This window comes from Heliconius melpomene, chromosome 7 (assembly GCF_056956725.1).
Source record: "Heliconius melpomene rosina isolate 202511_hmr_F chromosome 7, ASM5695672v1, whole genome shotgun sequence".
Classification (NCBI taxonomy): Eukaryota; Metazoa; Arthropoda; class Insecta; order Lepidoptera; family Nymphalidae; genus Heliconius; species Heliconius melpomene.
Genome location: NC_140395.1, coordinates 794,770 through 805,895, shown reverse-complemented (window position 1 = coordinate 805,895; position 11,126 = coordinate 794,770). Strand labels below are relative to the sequence as shown.

The window sequence follows — 11,126 nt, the reverse complement described above, 5'->3', positions numbered from 1 at the left end:
CCGCTGATCACTATCAGATGAGTGGCAACGTAAATTAAGAACTAAAATTTACTCAATTTTATTGTATCCAGGTAATTACTACAATTCTAAATATAAATATAAAAAATCAGAATATGATATTTGCTTTTAAAACAGCGCCATCTAGTGCTAAATAGCTTTGCCTATTTTCACACTATCATAGACAAGTAACTGATATTTATTGGATCAGTATTATATTAATGAATAATTCTATATTTATTTTATTAACAATGTTTTTCATATATTTATTATTATGACTATTTAAAATAATTACTTGGATTTGTATTCTAATAAAACGCACAATTGCAATTTATGATGATCCTTGTCATGCTGCAAAATAAAAATAAACACGTCATTAGTGTCAAAATCTGTTGTGTCATGTCATCCTAATATTTTTGTAGCGGTGAACAAAATAATTGGAAAAAGTATAAAAAATAGAGAAATAAAGTGATACAGTTTTACAAGTGTTCTAGAAAACTGGAATATAAACAACTAAAATGCATTGGTACGGGGGAACCATGGCCGAGGCGGTCAATCTTTCTAAACAGAGAAACGCTATATTTGTAGTTTTCGTCGAAGGTACCTTACAATGCATTTATAATAAACTTAGTCTTTTTATGATATTTGTTGCTATAAAATATACTTTTATTAATATTCATTTGATTGATTTTCAAATGATGTATTAATTTCATAATATATGGTGCATTAAATTTGAAGGATAATGTCAATTTGTATGTACTTTGTGAATTTTATTGATTTATTTTGTGTTCTAGACTAGACCTAGTCTTAGATAAGGGCGAGGCTCACGCAATATCTTAGCTAACCATAGTAAACTCATCATAATTCATACAAACAGCTATTATTTTTAAACTTTACCATTCTTTTTGATTATTTGTTGTATTTTTTCTTATGAAAATCTAATTTTATCAAAAAAAATATTTTTTTTTTCGTTTTCGTTAATTTTTAGGAAATAAATGTAATCTAAAAAATCTAAAATGTAAAAAAAAATATATTTTGCAGGTGACAATGACCTATCTAAGGAACTAGCAGCTACAATAGATAATGGTATAGTCTTGAAGAGATTGACTGATCCAAATAACTTCTTAGCAGTGAAATTGAAGAGTGGCTCAGAGAATTACACATATTTTGCTCAAATTTGTATCCTTTTATCAATAATTTAAAATTCTTATTGGAATTGAAATAAAATGCTAATTATTGGAACAATTAGAAATAAAAATATATTAAAATATGTACACATATTGTACATAATAGAATAAAATTATATAAGAATTTTTTTTTTCATATATGATTTTATAGTATGCTACTAAAGCGAAGTCACTCTATATTTGCTAGAATATATTTATTTTATCAATATTATATATGGCATTAAAATTTTAAAAATATTGTACAAACAAATATATGGTAAATTAATTATTTTTGAAGACTGCAGGAATTGAAACTGCACTTCCCAAAGGGCAGTTTGATTGATGAATGCTGGACATGATTAAAAGGCTAGTGGCTTTTAATCATATCACCAATTATAACCAGCCAGGCTAGCTGTGGTGTAATAATAGGTTGTGGGTTTGATTCCCATTCAAGAAAATAAAATATTTAATATTTTCATTCCTTTGTTCTTGTGTCAAGGCAAAGTGTGAAGTGCAAAAAAACAATCATTACTTGGACATTGTGGAATACAAAAGTAAATGGTGTCATAGTAAAAATATTTTTATTTAATTTTAAAATGTAGGAGGCCATTGGCATAATTTTTGACTGTGAATGTGACAATTGCCAATATTATTTCAATTCCCAGTCAGTGGAAGAATTTACTTTATTTTTATAATATTAAATTTAACTTAAGCACATGATTGAGCATGTGAGGAGTTCCTCCATTATGTGCAATGCCTTTAAATTGACCAGAAACCAGAGAATGGAGTATTTTTATATTGTGTTGTTTCTGCCTAATGGGTCAAGGTGAAAAAAATAATAAACATGTATTATGTAAGCAGATACAATGAGTTATTATTTTAATAGATAGCGTAAGAAATTGCTTTTATCAATGTAAAAGCTACATCTGTGCAAAAAATTTGCATTTAAGATAGCATCTATACAATAGAACAATAGTGCAAATGTATGTAGTACATTAGCCTTGATGATATGCTAGCTATTAAAAATATACTAAAATGTAAAATCCATAACTTTATAAAGATCAGTAATGATAAAAATATTAACTTCTTTGTTTCTGGGTGAACAAGAAGTAGTGATAAGAGTGTCTTATCACTACTTCTTATTCATATTCTATTTGCGGATTACAATGCCACGCTACGACATAAATGACCAGAGAAAAGCAACAACAATTCAACTTATTATTGAATAGTAATAACGACGTGACGTAGGTACTTGACTGAACTTGTAGATAATAAATCGTTTGTATTTGAAACAATATATATATATATATTATTTTCCTTGCCAAAAAACCTCCTTAACGCTTAATCACCCAGATCAATTTGTGCCAGTCCCATCCCTATTCTTCATAGGTCGTAATGGCACACCACTGGAGGTCGTCTGCGCGGGAGTCGAACCCCAGAGCCTAGCAACAAGGATCGATAGGATATTGCAGGAGCATAGGAAACTTGTTTTTGGTGCGTGTTTTTTATGGCTTGAAAGGTTTTTAATATTTAAGTTTGTTCTAAGTTGTCTGCAAATTGTGAATTAGAAATTGTGTTATTTTAAAAATTTTAAATGGTTTAAAAAATAGATAAGAGGAACATTGTTTTAATTGTGTAATAATCAAGAAGTTATTAACGAAGCTATTGGTTATTTTATTTTTCCCAGAGCAGACTATTATAAAATAATATAAACTTGATTGAATCAGACCAGGATCAGTAAATTTTACAATTTACATATTACTTACAAAATACTACTACGTCATATAAAATGGTTTGAAATGCTCAATTATTATATTTAAACATAAAATTATATTAAAGGCAAAGAAGACAAAAATCCACCTCAACCATCAACTTCAGCACAAAATGTCCGAGACGAGACTATAAACTTCATACAATCTGAAGCCTCACAGTCCACTTCAGCCCAGAAAGTTGAGAAGACAGGTGAAACGGAGAAACAAGCGCAGGCCAAAGAAAACTCTCCATTGGAACCAAAAGTCACTGGAACAAAGAATGCTCATGCTGACGATCCAGGTATAGTTTTGATCTATTTTTTTTACTTTTTTGTTTTTTAGGTGAAGATTTATTTGTTGAGTGTAAACGCGACGGCTGTGGCCTGTGGGTTTGATTCTCAATTGGGGGAATAATTTATTTTCGTTTCGATCTGGTATCAGGAGGCCATTGTGACGCAGAGGCATATCGGCTGACTAAACGCGACGGTTTTGGGTTCTATTTCGACTGGAAATTAATTATTTACGTTTCTTTGTCTCGGCTCTGGCAATAAGACAAAACGCGTTGCTTTCGGTCGATGCTTTCAATGTCAGTACATAAAGAACGGAATACCTTAACATTAGTTTCCACCTATAGCTACCCTGACAAAAAGATTTGATTTTAAACGCTAGTAACTAGATAAGACGCGGTGTTGAGTTTCACTACTTAAGACGTAATGTCTAGCAAATTGTGCAGTCCGTGGCGAACGGAGTGTATTAGCACTAAGTTCCCTCTGCCTATTCTGCTATATGCGGAATACTGCATGTTGCAGAATAAAACTACCGCGAAAGTGATGTTTTACGTAGCTTGATAAGAATATATGGCGCTTGGAAAAACTATTGAAAAGAGGCGCGTCTTCAAATCCCGTTACGTATTGTTTACATTTTGTAAAATATTTTCATATCTTTAGTGTAAAACAACACTTAAAAAATATTTCAAGGTCCGCCAAGTTTAATAGCGATATTTTCAAACACTACAAAATTCAACTAAAATTACTTTTTTATATTTTTTTTCTAGACTCAACGGCCCCAGCCGCTAAAATAGCTAAAACGGAGACATCTAATATAGAATACGAGGTGGTATGCGACGGTGACGTTTGTGTTAGACGGCCCAAAGATCAAGCCGGGCCTAGCAGTGTTGAGGATAAGGTTCGAATACGATGGATTTTTTTTTCACTATATAGCATGGTAATAAGACAGTCCGTTCCCCACTGTCTTCTCAATCTTTTTGGGACATTTCGTGTGGTGAACTTCAGGAGGAGGAAATGAAAATATTTTTTCTCCCAAGAATCGAATCCACAAAGGTTGCGTTAATAGGTAGACGCAGTTGTGCACGGCAAGAGAGATGCTTATTTTACTGCTGTTTGTTAAAAAAAATATGATTTTTTTAAGTGTTGGTAAACAAAAATTAATTGTAAAAGCGCGTATAAGAATTTTAGTCGTTACAGCTTGGACGGTAAACAAGAGTTATGTTAAAAATTGATTTTCGAGACAAGCGGCGTTGCGTGTTAAGCGGCGGAACTCTGCGCTTTGCCTTGTTACCAGTGCGAGAAAATGAAAATGTTAAATAATTAATTTCCATGAGTGGAAATCGAACAGATAATCGTCGGCTTAAAAGACACACTCTTGTACCTGTTGGCTTGTAAATAATATATTATGTTCAAATTCAAATTCAAAATTGACTGTTATAAGCACTTTCGAATCGTCGAATGAACATATAAGCAAAAAGCTACCACCGGTTCGGAAGGCAGTTCTGCTGAGAAGAGCCGGCAAGAAACTCAACAGTTGCTCTTTTCAAAGTCAATGGTACAATTTGTATGCAAGCAATACTTTTTGTATGCAAGTTTTACTTGCTTAATTATTTTTTTCTAACATAGCCTCAAGAATCAGTACAGGAAACAGAAAGTGAGACCAATGTTGAAGATAAAATGGAAAGAGCTAAGGAATTGATTGAAGCAAGGAGAAAGGAGAAAGCAGCTAAGGAGAAAGAAGTGAGTTGTTTTAGCCTCACACTGTATCCCAAACATAATAACATAGGCATTCTTAATCAAATGAACTGGTACTAAAAAAACATGAAAATAATGGAAAAACGCGTATTTAAAAAAGGAAAATATATTAAATTAAAACAATGTACAAAAATATGTACACACTACTAGACTTTTTTTCCAGATTAAAATCTGGAAAAAATTATGTCTGGAATAAGGTTTGGTATAATTAATTTTTGAGACATTGAGTGTTAAGTGTCAGAATTCGCTACGCTGCGCTCTTGTTACCAGAGCAAGAAAATAAAAATAATAAATTTCACAAATATCTCTATCCAAAACTACTGAACGAATTTTGATGAATTTGGCATTACTATGAATCAATAGGCGACGTCGCGGCGAGCCACTACTAGAATAATAAAAATTAAAAGGACGTATATTTTTTGGTTTATACAGGAAGAGAGACAAAAAGAAATGGAGCGTCGTGCGGTGGGTCAAGGGGTCGCCGAACTCAAGAAATGGCAAGCTGACCAAGAATTGAAACAATTACAGGTATATTATTTTGGTTTATTTTGTTGCTTTTTAATTCACTTAAAAAAAGAGGTTTGTATGTTTGTTCACAAATTTCTCAGAAACTAAATGTCATATTAAGATGTGCTGTGATGTATGAATGATATTGTATCTTTAAAAGTCACAATATGATGAATAACATCACAGCACAATTTAAAAGTTACTATTTACCGTTAATCAAAACTAAAATTTTCTTTTCCTTTTTTTTTAAAGGAGGAAAGGAAACGTGAAAAACTAGAAAATAATTTAGCCAGACAGAGGATTCTAGAACAAATAGCTCAAGACAGGGCCGAGAGGAAGGCGAGGGAACAGCCCGCCAACGCTCCGAGCCCGCAGGCGCCTAGCGGTAAGGAATGCGGCGTTAAACTCAGCACCTTAATACATAATGTCTCGAATTCGGGTAGGAAGTGTGGAATGGAGAATTTGATACTAATTATCCTTTCTTACTATATTGCTTGCGGGATAGAGCGTGAAACTGAAAAAAAAATCTTTATACTTTTTTAATGCGGCCTAGCAGTTTTTATATTGCATGTATTGAAGTCCTTAAATTACAGTCAACGTTTATTTAAAAAAAAAATTGTTAGGCTAGATCCACACTATAGTCCTAGTTACTTTTTGTTTCCAGATCCTTCTGAGTTGAGTGTGTTAAAATATTCTCTTCTTAATATAGTAATTAAATTACATAATTTCAGTGAGTTATGTTCATATGCTTATTTGAACTTAATTCTTAATTATATAAAAATATACAGTTGTATTACTACCTATAGGCACGTCGCCCCCGTCCCCTCCGTCCGTGGGGGACGCGGTGGTGCGCGCGCGCGTGCAGTTCAAGCTCCCCGACGGCGGCGCGCACACCGCGCACTTCGACGCGGACGCGCCCCTGTCTGCCCTACACAAGTATCTGGCTGATAACTTACAGGTAAGTGTTAATGTTGTGTGTGTGAAAAGATAGTTTTGTGTATAGGTAGCACAAAATTGCTATATGTCTATTAAAAGCAACAAGTACATATTACCGAAAACCAACGTTTATTAAGAAATTATTAACATTTTCCTATATACGATTTATACACATATAAATTATGTACGCATTTACGTACATATAAATTCTTAGGTTATCCTAGATTTCATTGTAGTAGGTTGTATAAAATAATAATCACGGTTGATAGTCCGGATAATCGCGAATCCGTATAACTGAGAGCTGGATAATCGAGTTTCTACTTCACATAAAAATATAGATATAGTATAGAAGACCATATTGGTGCATACTACCCTTCATGCAGATATAATACGTAGCTATAACATGGAAAGGAACATCATTTTAGAATACACTACCATATATATAATAAAAATATACAGATATAGCTTAGAAGACCATATTGAGGTATACTACTCTATAGGCCCCAGTAATACACATACATAGCACAAGCTCGAATTCTTTTCAAATATCCTGATAGAGACGCTCATTCAGTTAAGCGTGTATCTACCTAATAAATTACAGGTATTCGACATTTGGTGTACTTTTTTAGGGTGCACTACCTTACATATAATAGATATAGTGATAATATAAAAACATAATATAAAAGACCAGATAAATTTGCCATACCATATGCATAATGATAATATACAGATAAAGTTGGATTATCTTAACTTAGTTGCCTCTGCCTGCCCTACAATATGCGGGATACAACGTGAAACTGAAAAAGTAAATATACTATTTTTTTCAGCTACCAGCATCAAATTTCTCCCTCTGGATCCCTTTCCCGCGCCGTGAGCTAACGGAACGAAGTGCTTCTCTAAGGGAATTGCAACTGGCGCCATCTGCCGCATTATTAGTATTGCCTCGGCGGGAAATCGAACCCGCTACCCCTTCTTCACTTGGTGGGGTTATAGGTAAGGTTTCTATGAAATATCATGAGTACATAGGAGTTAATATAATGATTTAAGCATTATTTTATGTAATGTGGTGTTTAAAGCGAAATTGATTTATTTTTGTACATAAAATAATTGGAAAACGAGACAAGTTGTTGGTTCGAATCCCACTCGATGAAATGAAATATTGAATAATGTAACGAGGCAAAGCGCGGCGTTAAGTTTCGCCATTCACGCAGTGTCTCTAAAATTCGGTGGAAAATGTGGAACAGAAGCGTCTTAATGGGAACGGATTGTTTCAACACTAGATAATGAGTTTTGTCTACCTTGCTATGTGCGGGATACAGCGTGAAGTTAAAGCTAAAAATTTTTTTTTTTAATTTTTAAACTTAAACTTTTGAAATTTATTTATTTCATAAATGTTATCTCCGTTATTACAAAAATACACATGATCACACACAAATCTAAGAAAATAAAATATCTACATCTAAACAAATAAAAATATACAATAAAGAACTTATCATTAACATAAACAATTTCTTACAGCCTTCCTCACACAACTGTTCACATCGCTGGTACTAGACCCGACATACCAAGTCTACTCGTGGTTACGCAATAGACTGTTCTCGAACCCCCCTCCTAACCCCTCGCCTAACCCCACAAGCCCCGTGAACCCCGCAAACCCCGTAAACCCCGCGAACTCTTCGGGGTTGAGACGAAGAGGCAATATCCATAGATTAAATGGCGACAGATCCGGAGAAGATGACAATAATACGTGGAATGGAAATTCTACGCAGCAAATGTAAAAGGTATTTCTATGTGAATTTTTTTTACACTGCGATTTTTTTGTATATAATGTTAGTTGGAAATGTAGTGGTAAATCACTCCGTTCTCGATATTTCTCTTACTTTTTTTAACATCACGCCGTATCCCGCACATATCTGGGTAGACAGAGGGAACCTGGGAATCCAGTATTAAGACACTCGAGAGAAGAAGAGAGAAGAATAATATTTTCGAGCTATTGCATGTTAAGTAGCGGCACTCAACTCTGTGCTATGTCTAGTTACCAAAGCGAGCGTTGTGTTTGATTAAATGACGGCATTAATTTTCGCTGTCCGCTAATTAAAGAAGATGAATACTATGAATCTTAAATAACTAAGAGTTTAATTAGCTTATATATATATATATATATATATATATATATATCAGTTTCAGGGTAGGCAGAGGGAACAGTGTTAAGACACTCCGTTTTTACAACTATCCGATTCAGAGACACTGCATGTTGATTTGTGGATTTTTAAGTCGCAAGTCTATATTATACTGTGTGAAGTTAAAAAATATATTTTATTTAATTTCAGGTAATACTGCCCCATCAGGTAAAGGCGTAACAAACTTTTTTAGGATAAATATTCAACACTTACATAAATGTCTAAATAACAACAAACATTTGATGTGAACATATACAAAATGAGTTGCCAGCTGCAAAAATATTTTTATTATGTTCAATTATATTATAATTTTTTTTAAATTATTAAATTGTATTATTAATTATTTTTCATTTCTTCCCAGTTTATTATTATGATTTTTAATGACAGCTGGCAAAACTTTTGTCAATAACTTTATATAACCGTGTAAAAGATAAAAAAAATATTTTGTAGATAGTCTTTGATGTTGCCTTTTGATATACATTGTAGAATTTTTATTTTTCTTTCTTATATTTTTCCTTTAAATTTGCTAATTAAAAAATGTACAATGTATTTCAAATATATATAATAATAATATTATATATAATATATTGAATTAAAATACTTTTTTCATTATTTATTTACATATTTTGTTTTCCTTTTCTTTTGTTAATAGCAACACTGCTAGTTTTTAATCTGTATTCAATGTCACTGCAAATTGTTATGGCATTTATTTATAATTATTATTATCATTATTAATTATTTCGCTTACGGTTCCAGTTTTCTAGAATAGTTGTAAAATTATAGGTTTCACGTTGTGACTTATTTATAAAATAAAGTTATTCATGTGATGTGTTTTTTTTTTTAATTTAAAATCTGTCAAATTTAACTGTCACTGTCTGATTTTAGCAGATTGCACTTGACACTGACGAAGTGATTTTGTGCTCAACTGGCACACTCGGAACGCCGTAATAAAAAAAGAACAGAACAGACCAACTGATTTAATTTATTATGCATCCTACATTCCATCTTATTATTCATTCATTTGACTCTCATTTAATATTTTATACTTTATACTTTATTGGAATACACAAGAAAATTTACACAAGAAACAATTTGTACGATAATAACCGCATTAGTGATACACTGTGTTGCGGCTATTAACGCCCACCTCCCTAGCGTTGCTTAGTAACTATTGTAATTATATGAAACAGCAAAAAATTACCATGAAATACAAAAAAATAAAATAAAAAAAAAACTCTTAAAGTAAAATAATATAAAAGTAAGTGGGTTTGTGTGAGTGTGTGTGTATTTGTGTGTGTGTCTGTGTGTATGCGTGCGTGTGTACATGTGCGCGTGTGTGTCTGTGTGTGTGGTGCGTGCTTATGTTTGCATCTGAAATTTAATAAGATTTTCGGTGTCTCTATAATTTAGTGTTAGAAGCCAATTAAACAATACAATTCTACACCTTCGTAGCGTTAGGCTGTAGATTTTAAGGTATTCATTGACTTTATTGTACAGTGTTGGGCTCAAATAAACGTAATGTTTGTTTGAGGAGGCCAAGCGTCTTTTTTCAGTCGGACATACTCTATTATTTCTGCGTTTCAAATTTTCACTATTCTGGTTGTAAGATATTTCTGTGTGTTTTCGTAAAATAGCGTGCAAGATAAACAATTGTCGAACAGTCAGAACATTACAAATTTTATATAAATCTGCAGTTGAAAAGCGCCTAGGTTTGTGTGTGATGACTTTTAAAACACATCTTTGGGCTCTCTCCAGTCGAAGCATCATGCATTTCGATGCTCCACCCCATGCCGGAATGCAGTAATTCAAAATAGACTGCACAAGAGAAAAATAAACCATTTTTAAGATTTCCTGGGTTGCGCAAGATCTAAGATTTCTAAAAATGTATATGAGTTTCCTTAATCGGGATACCAATGCATTTATATGTTCAGTCCACGTGAGATTTTCATCTAGGGTTACCCCGAGGTATTTTAGTGTACGTGAACGACTAAGAGGGCAGCAATCGCAAAAGTGCCCCTGGTCTGGGCATTTGTGTGCAATGATCGTAAAGGTATCAAATGGAATTTGGGATTTATGGCCAAAAGTAATGAATTTAGTTTTTTGAGTATTTAGCGTTAATATGTTGCATGATAACCAATTGATTATAGTAGCCAGAGCATTTTCACTATGCTTACGAACATCAGACCATGTACTACCATTAACTATCAGAGCCGTATCATCAGCGTAAGTAATAATTTTACAATTTGGAATTTGTAGCTTGCACAGGTCGTTAATATATATAAGAAACAGGATAGGTCCCAGCACACTACCTTGTGGCACTCCGAAGGATATATTTTGATCGCTACTTATAATATTGTTTATAGAAACACACTGGGTTCTCTCACTCAGGTAGCTTTTAAAAAGGTCATACGCCGTTCCACGTATACCATTTTTTTCTAATTTGGAAAGAAGGAGAGGGATAGAAACGGTGTCGAAGGCTTTTGATAAGTCCAGAAAAATACCCACAGTTTTCATTTACAATAACTCGAATAACTTATATATAAAACA

The 11,126-nt window shown here is 32.9% G+C and overlaps 1 protein-coding gene across 2 annotated transcripts; it reads left to right on the top strand.

The window, feature by feature from the left end:
* Positions 1 to 365: 365 nt before the first annotated feature.
* On the top strand, positions 366 to 9,406 carry LOC146537141 (UBX domain-containing protein 4). 2 transcript variants are annotated; one of them, XM_085187585.1, is made up of 12 exons: positions 367 to 597; positions 1,039 to 1,176; positions 2,517 to 2,657; positions 3,003 to 3,215; positions 3,969 to 4,099; positions 4,828 to 4,941; positions 5,389 to 5,484; positions 5,716 to 5,848; positions 6,270 to 6,421; positions 7,227 to 7,392; positions 7,918 to 8,180; positions 8,730 to 9,406. In XM_085187585.1, the coding sequence occupies exons 1-11, from the start codon at positions 516 to 518 to the stop codon at positions 8,175 to 8,177; spliced, it is 1,626 nt and encodes a 541-aa protein (XP_085043711.1). In that variant the 5' UTR covers positions 367 to 515; the 3' UTR covers positions 8,178 to 8,180; positions 8,730 to 9,406. The 2 variants fall into 2 exon arrangements, with proteins under 2 accessions (XP_085043712.1, XP_085043711.1); XM_085187586.1 differs by lacking the exon at positions 4,828 to 4,941 and having other exon boundaries at positions 366 to 597.
* Positions 9,407 to 11,126: the final 1,720 nt, after the last annotated feature.